This window comes from Astatotilapia calliptera, chromosome 12, assembly GCF_964374335.1.
Source record: "Astatotilapia calliptera chromosome 12, fAstCal68.1, whole genome shotgun sequence".
NCBI lineage: Eukaryota > Metazoa > Chordata > Actinopteri > Cichliformes > Cichlidae > Astatotilapia > Astatotilapia calliptera.
Window position 1 is genome coordinate 21,631,507 of NC_137433.1, and position 17,106 is coordinate 21,648,612.

General features: G+C 41.5%; 2 protein-coding genes across 4 annotated transcripts in view; one reads left to right on the forward strand and one right to left on the reverse strand.

Annotated features, from left to right (window-relative positions):
* The window catches only part of ccdc117 (coiled-coil domain containing 117), a 37,694-nt gene that overhangs the window by 18,944 nt on the left and 1,644 nt on the right, over positions 1-17,106 (reverse strand). The window lies entirely within an intron of this gene.
* LOC113033323 (uncharacterized) lies at positions 5,837-12,088 on the forward strand. Of its 2 annotated transcripts, XM_080309194.1 has the most exons (14): positions 5,837-5,937; positions 6,951-7,127; positions 7,274-7,381; positions 8,137-8,208; positions 8,302-8,934; positions 9,029-9,115; positions 9,546-9,809; positions 9,899-10,031; positions 10,142-10,210; positions 10,304-10,398; positions 10,815-10,941; positions 11,099-11,216; positions 11,304-11,380; positions 11,517-12,088. In XM_080309194.1, the coding sequence occupies exons 8-14, from the start codon at positions 9,993-9,995 to the stop codon at positions 11,628-11,630; spliced, it is 639 nt and encodes a 212-aa protein (XP_080165320.1). In that variant the 5' UTR covers positions 5,837-5,937; positions 6,951-7,127; positions 7,274-7,381; positions 8,137-8,208; positions 8,302-8,934; positions 9,029-9,115; positions 9,546-9,809; positions 9,899-9,992; the 3' UTR covers positions 11,631-12,088. The 2 variants fall into 2 exon arrangements, with proteins under 2 accessions (XP_080165320.1, XP_080165319.1); XM_080309193.1 differs by having other exon boundaries at positions 9,546-10,031.

Here is a 17,106-nt window from a genome sequence, read left to right on the forward strand (position 1 = left end):
AGGTTGTTTGATTTTGTTTGTCTCTTTGGTGTAGGTTCAGGAATGTGCTGTGGGGCCTCAACTGGTAAGTCATTCACAAGTAGTAACAAGTTACGGTGAAGCACTCTAGTCTTATCCTTATCTCCTGCTTCTCGGTAGACGACATACACGGGGTTGTCAGCTACTTGTGCTTTGACTACGTAGATACTCTTTTCCCAGTATGACTTGAGTTTTCCAGGCCCACCTCTTTCACCAAGATTTCTAACGAGGACCCTGTCCCCAGGATGCAAGACGACACCCCTGAGTTTTTTGTCATAGTAGGATTTGCCTCGTGCGCTGGACAGTTTACTATTGTCACTGGCTATCTTGTACGCCTCAGTCATCTTTTCTGCCCACTTTTCAGCATAATGTTTGTGAGACACAGTTTTTTTCTCCCCAACCAGGCCAAACAACAAGTCTATTGGGAGACGGGGGTGATGCCCATACAACAGAAAGTAAGGGGAATACCCTGTTGACTCATGCCGCGTACAATTGTAAGCGTGCACTGTTTGCTGAAGGTGATCTTTCCAGCATTGCTTTTCTTTGTCGCCGAGTGTCCTAAGCATCTGCAAGAGAGTCCGATTAAATCTCTCGGCGGGATTACATTGGGGGTGATACGGTGTGGTCCTTGAGTGTCCAATTCCAGCTTTCTCTCTTAAAGTCCGAAAGAGCTCGTTTTCAAACTCACGACCCTGATCGTGATGCAGCCTGCCGGGATATCCAAAACGCTGGATGAAATCACCAAAGATGCGCTCAGCTGCTGTCTTGCCTGACTTATTTTTGGTCGGGTATGCTTGAGCAAACCTTGTAAAATGATCTACTACGACCAGGATATATTCATATCCACCTCGGCTGGGCTCTAGGTGCAGGTAATCTATGCATACAAGATCCAAAGGTGAGTTTGAAGTGATTGTGCCCATTGGGGCACGGACATGTCCAACCGGTTTTTTTTGTTTTATGCAGGGACACTTCCTTGTGACATAGTTTTCAACTTCCTGTTTCATAAATGGCCAGTAGAACCTCTCTCTAGCTAGGGCCAGTACTCGGTCAGTACCAATGTGTCCCATGTCGTCATGGAGGTATTTTAGTACCTTGGCCTTGTAAACTGCTGGGAGAACAAGTTGCTGTCTTTCAGTAGTACGTCGATACAAAAGTCCATTGTCAAGGCACAGTTTGCTCCATTCATGAAGCAATCTCCTTGCAGCTTTACCTACTGTTTGTCGTATCTCGTTTGTCATTACAGCATTTGTCTCTTTTAGCCGAATGATTTCTCCCACTGCTGGGTCTTCCCTTTGAGCCTTCACCAACTCCTCACTGCTTATGGTTGGAAGTGAAGTTGGGGGGTCTTGGTTCGTGTTAGCAGTAAGAGCCAGGATGGCGACCCAAGCTACATCCTGTTCCTGGGCTGCTTTGGCCCCACCCCATGTGGTTTGCACAACTTCATGAGAGAGCCCCTCAGTACATGCTGTCACGTACTTCTCAATGTCAAGGGGCATGCGGGACAACGTGTCAGCATCTATATTTACCTTTCCTGGTCTGTATTTTATCTCAAACCGGAAATCTGACAACTCCCCAACCCAGCGATGCCCAACAGCATTAAGCTTAGCAGTGCTCATTATGTAAGTCAGAGGGTTGTTGTCAGTATAGATGGTGAAGTGTGGGGCATAATAGAGGTAGTCTCTAAACTTTTCACACACCGCCCATTTAAGCGCCAGAAATTCTAATTTCCCACTGTGCAGGCAATAGTTTTTCTCGGCTGGAGACAGCGTTCTGGAGCCATACCCAATAACCCTTAGCTTACCATCTTGCTGCTGATAGAGTACAGCGCCAAGGCCTTGCTCTGAGGCATCTGTGTGTAGCAAGAAAGGTAAGTGGAAGTCTGGGTAGGCCAGGACTGGAGGGTGGGTGAGCATGTCAATGAGTTGCTCCAGTGCCCCCTGGTGTTCACCAGTCCACACCACAGGAGTATTGGAAGACAGCTGACTGCCTTTGGTTTTCCTCTGGTGAGGTGGTGCTCGTGACATGTCAGACTTGGCTTGGAGAAGCTCATACACAGGCTTTGCGATACGTGAGAAGTCCTGAATATAGCTACGGTAGTAGCTGAGGAAGCCCAGGAGCCGCCTCACATCGCCAACAGTCTGCGGTGTTTTGGCCCTGAGTGACTGCACAGCCTCTAGATCCTTTGGGTCAATTTGCACACCCTCTGCTGATACAAGGCGACCCAAATATCTTACTTGTCTGCAAAAGAGTTCACACTTTTCAGGCCTTAGCTTCACACCGTGATGCTGAAGTGCTTTCAAAACTTTGCGGACGCCCTCAACATGCTCCTCAAAGGTTTTGGCATAGCAGAGGATGTCATCTAGGTAGGGAATGCAACATTCATCCCTAAATGCATCCAGCATCTCCTCCATACTCCTCTGAAAGGCTGCAGGCGCATTGGAGAGGCCGAAGGGTATTCTGACCCACTCATACAACCCCCAGGGAGTTACAAAGGCTGTGAGATGCCTTGAGCCCTCTGCCATAAATCCCTGGTGGTACGCCTTTCCTTGGTCAAGAATACTGAACCAGCAGTGGCCCCCCAGCGTATCGATCAGATCTTGGATACGGGGCAGTGGGTGCCTATCAGGTATGGTTTTCTGGTTTAGTAACCGGTAGTCGATGCACAGGCGTAATGTGCCATCCTTTTTGCGGACACATACAACAGGGGCAGCATAAGGAGATTTTGATTTGATTATCCAGCCCTTTGCTAGAAGGTCCTGGATATACTCCTTTACTTCGTTGAATAATGGCTTTGGAACTGAGCTGTAGGCTTTTTGCACAGGGATGTCATCTTTAAGATTTAGTGACAGCTCTAGGCTTGTAATACAGCCTATATCATTAGCATCCTTTGCAAAAGCAGCTGACTCCTCAAACAGCATTTTCTTTACAACTCCCTGCTGCTCCTCTGTGAGGTGATGTACATCAACGGGTGGATGCCACAATAGAGTGGAACAACTTGCAGTAGGTGGTGCAGTGGTAGGACTCTGAATCTCCAGGTCTCTGTTTGGGAGTGAGTCAGTCTCAACAATTTTCTTGATAGGCTGGATACTGCCAATCAAAGCTTTTCGAGGTAGAATAATGTCGTGTTTTGTCTGGTTTCCTAAAGGCAAATTTACATGTGGAGTTCTGCCCATCTGAACTTCTAAGAGGCCCTCACCCACATCTAGCTGTTGTAACTGTGGGCAATTTTCCTCAGGTTCGAACAGCACTAGTGGGTCGCCAGAGTCAAACTGTGGTGGTACTTTACATTTTACCCAGGTTACGCTACCAGCTGGGATGACTTTGTCTTTCGGACCTGTTCTCAGGCGCCCCTGAGCAGAAACAGGTTTTTTTGTCTGCACAAAATGGACAATAGTCTTTGCTGTGTCATCTGGGATGGACATTGCCCCACCTAGGAGGCGACTTAAAGTGGAAGCTAGCCTTTCTGGTTTTCCCTGAATCACTACTTCAACCACATTGAATCCCAAAAGTGGCATTTCTAAGGGCAACGAGCTCACCAGGAAGGGTACACTGACTGATAAATCTGGGTCCTCATTTCCTGGTAAGTTCAGGGTTATGATCACCCAGCCATCAAAGGGGATTAGCCCTCCATTGACCGCATACACTTCCAGTGTCTTTTTATCCTCCATGAGCTCAATTAGCTCAGTCAGGGGGCGAACGTCAAGATCAGGTAAGTACTTGTCTCTCCAATGGCGGTCTATTATGCTGACTTGGGCCCCAGTGTCCAAGAGAGCATTGACTGCGAGGCCATTGAGAATACACTTAGTCAAAGCTTTCCTACCTATTAATTTGGCAACAGGTTCATTGGTAGGCATCGTGTCTTTTAGGGGGTCAGCAGCAGTTCTCTCACGGCTATGCTTTTTGTTAACAGCAGCTGTTTCAATAGTTGTTTTGAAACTACTGTTCCCCGTCACCTTGTGGGTGGTGTCTGTTTCAGCTCCCCTGTCTGTGAATTGGGACTTGGGAAGGACTCCGGTTACTGTTTGTCCCCCCACAGCAACCGGTTCACGTTTCCCTGCTGCTTAGGGTTTTTTAGGCAACCCACAGCTCTGTGTCCCTGTTCGCCACAAGAGAAGCAGTGTTTACAATCTTGTAACCCCTCCTGCACACATTTTGGACAACCATAACGGCTTCCTCTTCTGGTTGCTTGTGGCTTGGGGGGTAGACAGCTGTATGACTGGCTCCTCTCCACTTTCTCTGCTAGGGTGTCTACTAATTTGGTGAGCACATCTATTTTCTCTGCAAGCTTCTGTACTTCATCTGATTTAGCTCTATGCTCTGTCATGTCTTTCTTTATATTTGCCTGCTTAACCTGCTCTCCCTCAACCTGTAGACTATGTGCAGCAGCTTGTCTTGAGCGTTGTGTTGACCCCAAACGCCTTTGTCGTTCACTTTCATCACTTGTTACCCTCATGACATGCTTTAGGATCGTCTCATCTGTAACTGTGTTGTCTGAAAGTAAAGGTTTAAGCTCCCTGCGAATATCGTTGTACTTGTGTCCTATTCCCTGATACACTGTGTGTAGGAAGACATCTTGTACTGTATCTGGGCTATACCTGATATCAGTCCCTGGCTGTTTTGACCCAAACAATATTCTTTGCTTCAGTCCAATAACACGGTAGAGGAACTGCTGAGGGGTTTCATGCTCATTTTGTTTGGCACACATTAGTTCTTGGAATAGTTCTGTGCTATTCCTCTCACCTAAGTGCGACTGGAGGAACCCCTTGAGCTCAGCCACAGTCATGTCTTCTTTATTGACCAGCATGTCCTTGAAATCTCCTGGCTTTATTATCCTTAGCACACCTCTCACGATCTCAGACTCAGTGAGATTGTCCTTTATCCCCTCCTCTATCTGTCTGCAAACACTGTTAAAGCTTATATCGGATGAGTGATCTCCAATTTGGCCTCCTTGAACTTTGAATTCACGGCGATGGATGTAGGACAGATCCTTCAATGATACTACTTGTTCGGGTCCTCTGTGTCTGGAAACGTCCATCTGTGTCTCAGAGTGATGTGGGACTGAGAGTGTAGGTTGTGCTGTAGCTTGAGGTGTGGGAATGTGCATCAGCCTACCAAGCTTTCGGCTCAAATCCTCATAGTCTAACAGCATCTTTTGGACATTCTCTGGTGAAACGTCACAACTGAGTTCATTAGTTGTCTCAGTGATTAACTTGGCGTTTGCTGTTACAGGATTGGTTACATTTGTTACATCAGAAAATAGTACATCAGTGTTAGCTGGTTGGGCTGATGCAGTAGGTGGGACAGTGATAAGTGGGGACATTGGCTTTGTATTTACACTTGACCCAGCAGGTAAAATTACACTACTTTGAGACTGAACAACCTCATCGACAACATCTTTTAGGGCTAGTAGTTCTCCCATGCCCCTATCCTCAGCATCTAATAAGTTCTTACTGTACATAAAGGCGTGGATGTACTCGAAACATCCCTCTGCGTCTCCGCTGGAAAGCTCTGCAGCATCTTTGCCTGGAGCAGGGCTGACTGTAGAAGCAATCTGGAAAAGTTCGTTTGATGACAGCGACAGTAGGCTTTTCCTGATGTCCCATACCAGGCTTTTCCTCTCCTGGTCTGCCATGACGACGTCTTCCCCAGTCTCTCGCAGTAGGTTGCTTTTGGGTCCAGCCCTCTTCCTCACTTGGTCTCAGCTTGTCTCACACAGACAGCTCACTTTGGGGCAGCCGGCATCACGTTGTCAGCTTTACCAGCACGAGGTGTTGTAGGTTGTGGGATTAGCTCATGGCAATGTGGAGAGCCAATCCCGGACGAGCCCCCAAGAATCTGTAACACACCCCAAGCAAGAGGGCGGCTGACAGATTATGTCTGGTTCTGAAAAAAACAGATAAATTATGAGATGGACGACAGGTAGTGTGTTTCCTCTCTCGCTTCTGCCAGATCTTTATTTAAACACATTCATGTGTTCACAACAGGTTGCAAAAACTTCTTAACATCTCTGTCTCACATTCCCAAAGCCCAAAATCAGAATAAACTAAAATAGTATAATAATAGTATAAACAAAAATCTAAACAGTCATCTCTGTTGTTTGTTACTAAGAGCTATAAATCACACTTTTTTTCACACATCGTTTGATAAAGCAAACATTCCAGTATTGTACCATATACTAATGGCGTATCTGTGTAGTGGAAATCTCCACATCAACATTGCAGAGCGATCAGAATTATTATAGGTTATTACACTAACTTTAGACAATAACAGTGACAACATATCAAACTGTCTCTGCGAACACATTAACTCAAATATACAGGAGCCGTGGTGTACTTTTGTTACAAGAGGGTGCCTTAAGTTTAGAAAACAACAAAGCTAACAGCTACTCTAGGATGTGGCGAGCTAAGCTAGCTCCTACTCTCGATCGTAACACATTTCAATGAGCAAAACAGACGAATACAGATCCCAGCAAAACAAACTGCTGGTCAGGTTTTACCCTTATTTGGCATGTAAATTATGTGGACCACATGTGTGGCCTTATTACTTACTAACCTGAAAAAAACAGATAAATTATGAGATGGACGACAGGTAGTGTGTTTCCTCTCTCGCTTCTGCCAGATCTGAAGACGAGCAGTAGCGTCACACTAAACCATCTCACTGGGGCGGAAGTGCCCCCTTGTGGCGTAACTAGGGATCACACCACATGTTGGATCTCCAACAAAAATCACAAGATTAAGGCCCTTCCTTAACAAAACTACACCTAAAAGCTTAAATCACATAATGTGACCACACATTACAGTGTGTCACAATGACATTCAGCAATCCAAGAACCAGGTATCATAGCGAGAAGAATAAGTGAAAAAGAAACATAAATTGTACATAAATTTACAATCCATAGATACTGACTTAAACAATGTACTATTGCATTTAAGAATTTTACACAAGACAATAGGACCCAAGGAATCATGGAGAAAAGCCAGTGGGATTTGAAAAAAATCCGTATCCAGAGAAGGAGACTGACAAGGCTTGATGACTTTGTGGAAATTTATCAAAAAATGCACGATGCCCTCCTGCTTGAATATGCAGACATGAAAAAATCAAGACAAAAGGTATGAATAACTTCCTAATAATGAAAAATGTGTTTCATACAACTAGAACAAGAAACTAAGAAAAAGTGAAAACATTTGCCTATGACTATAGAATTAAGAGATGATAAAATAAGTAAGCACTAAAAGTATGTATGTGTAATCAACAGTCTTTTCGCGTGGAAATGGAGAAATGGAAAGACAAACGCATTAAATGAAAAGGTGTGTGCGTGTCACCGTTAGTGACAGAACTGCCAGTGAAGAAAAAGAAAACTGAGGTAAGTCATCATGTTGCCATTATTTTCAATAATTAAACCTTGTGATGTCCTCCCGATTGCCATACTCCTTTTGTCCTCTGGGGTAAAGCGTCTGCTTTGACTATTTATAAAGCATGAATTATAAATTATCATCCGTCTCCATGTTTCAATGTTTAATCAAACTGTATTACAACTGATTACCTGAAATCTTTATGTGTTTTGACATTGTATTACACCTAGGCATGGGCCTTAGTGAACCCCCACTTTAATGCCAAAAAATGCATGTCCATAGGTGACATAAGTGCAGGAGGAAGCTCAGGTTTTTTGCTTTTTGCTGGTCACACCATGTACAGCTTCGTTTTCAGCAGTTGTAGGCCAAGGGCATTTGAATTAAACAAGCTTTCAAGGCTGATTATTGTCTTTTGGAGACCTACTGTATTAAGCACAGCTCGCGTGCCCTGACTGCAGGCAAGCAAGTTTGCAATCATACATTAGCATGTTCTCTGTACAGCTGGACCGGGCATCACATACTGCCCGTGTTTTTATCTCATAGTTCCTCTGTCCAACATTACATCCCAAGTAAACAGAGTCCTTTAAGGGGACTAGGCACTCATACACAGTCATATCAGTTCCTGTGTGGTACACCAACAGCAGGACAGATGCTCACTCGTTACATACGTCTCACATCAGAACAAGTTTGTCTCATTCATGACCATATTCTTTTGTATATTATATTCTATTATATAAAGTCATTCAAAAATGTTATCTGTTAACAGGTAAAAGGGAAGAAGACTGTTCAAACCTTTAAACAGGAACAGCACCAACAATATGATGCTCATCAAAACCAGGTATTGTTAGAGATGTTTTTAATGTCTACATTTATCTTTTGTGTGTTATTGTCATAAATGACTCTGAAAATTGACATGTGTCTATCTTTGTAGGATGAGCGCCAGGAACAAATAGCCGTTTGCCAAAAAATAGCAACATACATGGCTAATAAAGCATCGGTCACAGTATGGAAAGGAGATTTATGTGCCTTCAAAGTGGATGCAATTGTTAATGCAGCTAATGAAAGTCTCTCTCACATGGGTGGACTTGCAAAGGCACTGTCTGCTACTGGAGGACGCACTATCCAAGCAGAGAGTGATCTCTTCATTGCCAAAAATGGCAAATTACAGGCTGGACAAGTTGCAGTTACCACAGCAGGCAAACTACCTTGCATGAAGCTGATTCATTTGGTAGGCCCGTGTCTGCAGAATGACCCCACAGTGCACATGATAACCCATGCAAAGAACCTTTTAAAAAAAGGTATTTTGAACGTCATGACATGTGCAGAAGAGCACAAATTTTCCTCTGTTGCCATTCCAGCAGTGAGCTCTGGAATATTCAACTTTCCAGTCTCAATTTGTGCTGATGTTGTAGTCACCACAATCAAAAAGTACATTGAACATAAGAACCCCACAAGTCCTCCATTTGAAATACACCTGGTAAACAACGATGATCCAACCGTGAAGGAAATGGAAAGGGCCTTCAAAGAGATCCTTTTGGAGCCACTCTCTGATGTCAGGAGGACAGTGAGTACACCCAATTTTTCCTTAATAAAAAAATTACTTAAAATGATCACAGCAGTAACAAATATTTTCTTTTAAATTCAACCCACAAATCAAGGGGCCAGAGGATTCTCCATCTACACTGGAAAGGACAGAGCACCTTGAGAGAAACACAACCGGTCTGACAAAGGACACAGCATCACAGGTGATGTTTCACAAACAAACTCTAATTCATTAACTATGTCATCTGTTTGAAAAACCAAGTTTGTTTGTACATATTTTTGTAATTATGTATTAGATTTTATTATATGTATGTGTAGATGAATGAAAAATAACAGACCACAGAAAAATTACAAATGTCAGTACAATAATAAATGTAACTTTTACATGTTACTGGCCTTAATATTATAAAAACAACAGTAACTGACTCAATTTTTAATTTCTTAATGTAGTTTAACATCTCAAATAAATTACATTAAAATCTATGTCAAATTTGGAGATGTTTTCATGTTGTTGCATTAGGTACATAAAATAATTTTAAAAATTAGATTTAAAACTGTTGTAATTGATTAAAATGAATGTTCTCATAAGAAGAATTATTTGAATTTAGTTACTGTTGTCTTGTTGAAACACAGGTCGCATATTTGTGGAAACAACAGGAAACAGAAGTTGTTGTTTCTGTGGTCCCATCTCAGATTAGAGGTAACAACTTTGTCATACGTCACAGTGAGTTCCTGACCCTTAGACCACACAGCTGCCTTGTTGGAGAGGTATGTAAAGTACTGCATAAGGTTAACGTTAAAGCTGGGGCAGAACATTAGTTGTTCCCTACACATTCAGTAAGTACTGCTTTAGATCGACATTCCAGGCATATCCTCATGACTGAATACTGAGTATACGTAAGTAAAAAAAATCTTTATTAAAGATTGTATTCCAAAAATTTATCATGTTTACAAAGTAATAAAAGGTTATTTATTATACTCCTCAGGTCATTGAAAGTCTCCTGCACCACTGGGCCATTCGGCTAAATCAGGGGAATAATATCTACATTATGAACCACTACACGAGCGGTGTGATCCTCTATGGAGAGAGAACTAATCAGGAGACAAAGCTTGTCCAAGGTAAAAAAATGTTTTATATATTCTAGAATACATTTTTTTAAAGTTAATTAATGTCTCGAAATGGAAAAAGTATTGTTGCAAATTTGTAATTAATTTCTAATATGTCACAGGTGAACTTTGACAACTACAGAGCCATTTTATCCTTTGTGAACATTGGAAATATACATTGGAAGTTTCTGGTTAGTACGAGCAGCATTTCTGTGAAAACAGTTTGTTTCAATAACACATTATTGATAATTTATGTACTTTTTATATTTATATATCTATCGCAGTACATAAATGCAGATGACAGCTGTCTGTATTTGGTCGATCCTTCAAGAAACTCTTTGGAGCAGGAAGAGTCTGACCTTGCAGCCAAAAGATTCCGGTAAATATGCGTTATTACATTTATATAATAACATGAAATATTAGAAAAGTGACAGGAGGACTTAGGAGGTCTTTTTCTAAAGGTGAACGTATGGTTGTAGATTAAAGTTTTATAAAATCTGTGGTTATCAGTTCCTTAAAGAATTTTAAAAAATAATTCAAAATTACTCACGTATGTAATTTTAAATAAATAAAAAAAACACTGACAGTGTCTAAGCAGTGATACATTTGAGACAGTTAACATTTGTAGATTTAAAAGAACATGTTAATAATTTTGATACTTCATCTAACATAATCTAGAGCACAGGGCTTTCTGACAGACCATTAAAAACAGTGATATGTACTATATGTGTCTTTTTCTGTGTGACTTTTATCTTTCATTATTATATAAATGTGATGTATGTTATGTTCACAAAGTGAATACTTCAAAATGAGGAGGACATGCTACAACAAAACAGACTGGGTGAATGTGAGACTTCGAGGAGGAGTACTGACACATCCATTTCAACGGGATGGTTCTAGCTGTGGAGTAATGGTCATCATGGTATGGTACCATATTAACTCAATCATATTTTTCTGTAAAATTAGATAAGAAGATGGGGTGGGGGAAGTTAAAATAATCTTAAAAGGTTAAATTGTGTAAACAGGAAGTGTAACATTTGCAGATGTTTTCAATTAAATTTTTTTTTTTTTTATTTCAGATGGCCAAAGAAGTAATGGAAGCATTCCCAAATAAACCAGAAATGACATTTTTGACGACAAAAAAAGAGATGGCCCAGGCACGAAGGACATTTGCACAGACAATACTTGAGGCCTCCGGTGTGTAATATCTTCTTCAAATGGACATATTTATTTGTGTCAAACTGATGAACACTAACATATATATATATATATGTTATGTCTTAGTATTTGACAGTGACAACAACTGTGCCATGTGTGCAACAGCGAAACCACCTAATCCAGGACCCTCCATCACTGACTGGGTATAGTATTTTTAAAAATAGTTTTATGTTATCTACAACAAAGTATTTGACTCTGTGTCTTAAAGATTGTAATTGATTAAAACATAGAATTATTTACGTAATGTGTTTATGAAAGTTCATATGTTTTTGTTTACAGATCCAGTGTGATAACTGCAACCGCTGGTTCCATTCTGAATGCCTGGACATGACAAATGAACAGCTCAGCAGTGCTCAGAAGACAGAGTGGAAGTGTGTGCTTTGTGTAACCTAATTCCACATGCAGTGAAAGCTACTTGAATAATCTGCTTATAGTTGTTATTGTTGTTTTGAGGAACACGTGTAAAACACAATGTGTATAACATTCTTGCTTTGTGCACGTACTTTAAGTATTTCCTTTTTGATTTTTTGGGTTGATTTGTGTGATGACAGATAATGAATAACAATATATCTAAACTGTGTAGTAGTAATATGAGAAATCAGTAATCTGAGAAATGTAATTTCTCACCCTGACCGGTTGAGGCAGATGGCCGCCCCTCCCTGAGCCTGGTTCTGCCGGAGGTTTCTTCCTGTTAAAAGGGAGTTTTTCCTTCCCACTGTTGCTCATAGGGGGTCATATGATTGTTGGGTTTTTCTCTGTATGTATTATTGTAAGGTTTAACTTATTATGTAAGTGCCTTAAGGTGACTATTGTTGTGATTAAGCACTGAATAAATAATGTCTAAAACTGAAGTTGATACTTGAGGTGGTGTGTGAATGACATTTTGAAAAATTTAAATTGTGTGTGGAAAGAAATTTCTTGTAGCAAATAATTCAATGAACTCATTTTGTTCGGTAATGGATTAGGATTTAATTTGATCAGAAATCCATACAGTAATTTTTGCTGTGGATGACAGGGTGCAGAGTGGGGGTCACCCAGAGTCATAATTCAGTGAAATATCTGTGTCACCTCTTACAGTTTTCCTGTAATCTGAGCTCAAAGATGAGAATATGTAGAGTACAGTAAAGCAAAATGGGAAGATTTTACTATCAATTTTCTCAAAAACCGTACAGTAATATTGGCTGTGGATGACAGGGTACAGAGTCGAGATGGCCTAGATTCAGAATCCAGTGAAATATCTGCGTTACCTCTTATAGTTTTTCTGTAATCTGAGCTCAAAGATGAGAATATATAGAGTACAGTAGAGTAAATTGTGCAAAGTTTACTATCAATTTTCTCAAAAACCGTACAGTAATTTTGGCTGTGGATCACAGGGGGAAAAGTGGAGATTAACCAAAACTGGGAGTGGATTGTGAAGTAATGTAGTGTCAGGACAGAAAACACTGCGTTTCTAAGCCAGTCGGCACCGATACCGTAATATGCGTAAGAGTAGTGCAACAACATTTTAGGTGCGGCTGGCGGTGCGGCTAGCTTGACTGTGACTTCGTAAGTGAGGGCTCACTTGACCGCAGTCCAACACGTCAGGTAACCCATGAATCGAGTGAAATTATTCTGTTTGCCCTCTAAGACCAACCTGCAATTGTTTTGTTGTGAAGTAGCCTGTCAGAAACTGCACATGACAAACTTTGCCAGCTTGCCCCCTCCATCCATCCATATGGATAAACAAAAAAACGACACATTTAAAATGTAACCTAAACCATTTAGGCAACCCCACTCTCCATCAATTCCGACCTTTTTGCATACACTATTGAAAATATCACGTTATGCTATAGGCTACATGCCGTTAAGCAGAGGGCTCTTTTGAGCCCATTTTTCGTTACAAATTTTAGGATGATCTCACGGAAATCTGTGAATAAATACAAAGTTTTCAAACTGAAGTCAGTGACGGGAAGACATCACACTTTTTAGAGATGGAACTGCAGAAAAACCTAAAACCTTGCCATGATTATGAATAATAGAATTATGGACGTTTCTCCGTTTTTGTGGATTAGCCTTTCCATAACTAACGTCAACTACTGTCCTATTTTGGTAAGATTGAAATTAATGTCTTTGACTGTCTTTAGTAGGTGTCTCCTGTGAGAAAGTTAGAACATCGTCCAACTGTCTAAAGATGCAGTCTTTAGCCTAACTGGTTGTTACTGACTCAGCGATGCTTGCAGACATTTACGCACTGTGTTGTGACCTGATTGTGACAGAACAGTGACGTTGTTATTGGTAGTTTGAAGGGTACGGTGTTGGGGGTGGTGCATGTTAAAAGTTTTGAGAAGCACTGGTTAGACATGTTAATTTTTTTTGGTGTAACATATTGGCAACATTAACACATTAATTTGCTAAAGGAAAAATAGGCAGTTCCCAATTGCCTGTGAAAACGACCATTCTGCCCTGTTCTTGTAATGACCACAGTCAGTCTTATTCGTTCTCATACATTTTGGTCTATTTATTTACTAATTTCAGCAAGCATAATGCCTAGGAAAGAGAAGCTGAGAAAGGAGAAAGAAAGGGATCTACAACAGGCAGCCCAGGGAAGCAGTTCTCTGCTCTCCTGGATGAAAGCAAAGGAAAATGAAGATGAAAGGTCAGAGTCAAGGGCAGAGTCAGGTTCTATTTTAATGTTTTAATGTAACCTGCTCCTTGCAGTTAATTCTATTGAAAAATCTTAAAAGCTGTTCACACTTAGTTTTTAATGAACTTAATCAGCAGGCATTGAGCTAACTATTATTTTGTACCTACGAAAGTTATTTCTATGTTACAAGACTTGCAGTATGGGTTATTATTAAAACTATCTGTTTAAGCTTATTATTATGATAAATAATAATACTATTATTATTATTATTGTTCCATTGTAGTCAGTCACAGCAGGGAAGCAGCTCTATGCCATCTACCAGCATAGCAGAAGAGGGAGATATAGAAACAGATGAAGCTGCGACCAATGCAGCAACAGGTTCAGTTAGGCCTACAGACACTGATGTAGTGCTCTCTGAAGACCACAATGAGGAAGAACAGATCGATCACATAATGTCAAAGTTAGCAGCTTTACAATACCCAACAGATCCAACACACATCCATACATTTAAAATAAAGCGCAATGACAGATACGTTTCAATGTGCTGCAATGTGGGCCCATGTCAGCCTGATATACCTTACTCAAAAACTGAGGGGAGATCATTCCAGAAACAGTGGTTTTCTGCTAATGTGTGGCTGGAATACACACTAAAACAATGCTAATTCAATGCATTGTTTTAGTTGTCGGCTTTTCCTCTCGGATGAAAAATATAAAAGCAGAACAGCCTGGACAACTGATGGCATCAGAAAGTGGAGTACTGCTCTTGAAAAAATCAAACAACACTCCAGCGCAGAGATGCACATGACAAGCATGGTTAGATGGATCAATTTCCAGAAAAAGGCCCTTCAGTCTGCATTTGATGTTTCAGACGTAAAAGGGGTGGAAGTTAGAGAGCGAGAGAGGCAGACAAACAAAGAAATCCTGACAAGATTAATTGACCTAACAGTGTATCTTGCACGTCAGGGACAAGCATTCCGAGGTCATGATGAGAGTGAGTCCAGTGATAACCGTGGCAATTTTCGTGAATTAGTCAATGTATTTTCCCGCTACGATAGTGTGCTGAAAATGCATTTGGAAAAAATTGCCACAGTTAAAGCCACCAAGACAAGGCCCCAGGTGTCACTGCTTTCCAACAGAAGTCAAAATGACATCATTGCAGCACTAGGAACTTACATCAGGAAGGAGATACAACGTGAAATAAAAGAGGCTGAAATGTATTCCATTCTACTTGATGAAACCTCTGACGTTTCACACAAAGAGCAAGTGTCATTTGTTGTGCGATATTTTCATCATATGCAAATAAAGGAGAGAGTCATCGAAGTGTGCAATGTTGATACAACTACAGGCCAGGAGCTGGAGAATACAGTGTTCTTGCTTCTGCAAAAGAATGGCCTAGAGATGAAGAACATGTATGGTCAAGGCTATGATGGAGCAGCCAACATGAGTGGCATGTATAAAGGTCTCCAAGCTAGAATCCGTGCACACAATGAGAAGGCCCTCTATGTGCACTGCAAAGCCCATTGCCTCAATTTGGTACTAGTGGAGGCATCAAAGTCCAGCAAGCATTTTGTGACATTTTTCAACTTGGTGGAGAAATTGTATGCCTTTTGCTCAGGCTCCCCAAAGCGTCATGCTGCCTTGGTCAAATTTCAGGAGTCTCTCTTTCCTGGACAACTTTCCTGGAGCTCCAGCAGCTGTCAGATACTCGATGGGCTTGCAGGGAAAAAGCACTGAAGGCACTTCAGAGAAATTTGAAAGCCATTTTGATGCTCCTTGATGACATCAGTGACAGTGACCCACCTAACCTGGCCCAAGGTGATGCTCAGATGTACAGAAATGCCATTAATTTTATGTTCATTCTCTGCATGGAAATCACCACACCAGTATTCGAAGTCACTGCTTTGGCATCAGATTCTCTGCAGGAAGAAGGGTTGGACCATTCCACTGCCTACAAGGTAATTGATGGTGTGCTTCACACATTGCAAACCATGAGGTCTGAGGAGAAATTTGGAGAGATATTTAGATGTGCATCAGAGAAGGCAGAGAGTTTCAACATTCCAGTACCTACCGTGGTGCCTGGTCAGGAGAGAAAGCGGAAAGTTCCAGTGCGTTTCCAACACAGCACCACAGTGTCTCAAGTAGGTGCTCAGTTTGAGTCAGTGGAGGCATATTTCAGGAGTGGTGTATATTTCACCTTTCTGGACATCATGACTGGGGAACTGAACAGGAAGTTCAAAGGGGACAATACTGGAAGCCCAACGGCCAGAATCATTCAGTCCTTCCAGCCCTTAACTGTGCATGCTAACTGGGTAGGCCCACCAAACCCAGAAGCCATTGAAGCTGTCCACATCCTCTGTGAATTCTATGGAGAAGATGAGGACCAGCTCAAAACAGAATTAAAGGTCTTCCACTCCAGCTTTAGTTCAAAAGACCTCAGAGAAATATTTCTGATACTGAGGGAAAACAATGGCCAGCTGATCTTTCCTGCCTTTGTCAAAATGATTCAGATCTACGCAACACTACCAGTGACAACTGCGACAGTTGAAAGATCCTTTTCAAAGCTAAAAATAATCAAAAATAAACTAAGAAGTTTGTGTGGAGAAGAAAGGTTGTCTGATCTCCTCTTGTTAGGAGATCAGACAGGGCGACCGTGGCTCAGGGGGTTGGGAATCGCATCTGTAACCGGAAGGTCGCCGGTTAGATCCCTGGGCTCTCTGTCCTGGTCATTGTGTCCTTGGGCAAGACACTTTACCCTACTTGCCTACTGGTGTTGGCCAGAGGGGCCGATGGCGCGATATGGCAGCCTCGCTTCTGTCAGTCTGCCCCAGGGCAGCTGTGGCTACAACCGTAGCTTGCCTCCACCAGTGTGTGAATGCGAGAGTGAATGAATAGTGGTATTGTAAAGCGCTTTGGGTGCCTTGAAAAGCGCTATATAAATCCAATCCATTATTATTATTGGCCATTGAGAAAGATGTGGAGATCAATTACAACGAGGTCATCAACATCTACAAAGACATGGCACCAAGAAGGATGCTTCTTTAGAGCAGTACACTCCATTTAATGGACACTTGAGAATATGTATGTATATAGTTTAGAGTTGGATACAGATTTTATCTTTTTGTGGTGTGATTTTTGATTTTTAGAGAATGTTTTGAAATAAAAGTCAAATTGCATTTAACCTGTGCGATTTTTTTATTATAAAAAGAAAAGGTTTTCCACATATGCAAAAAGTGCCCTTTTTTCCCC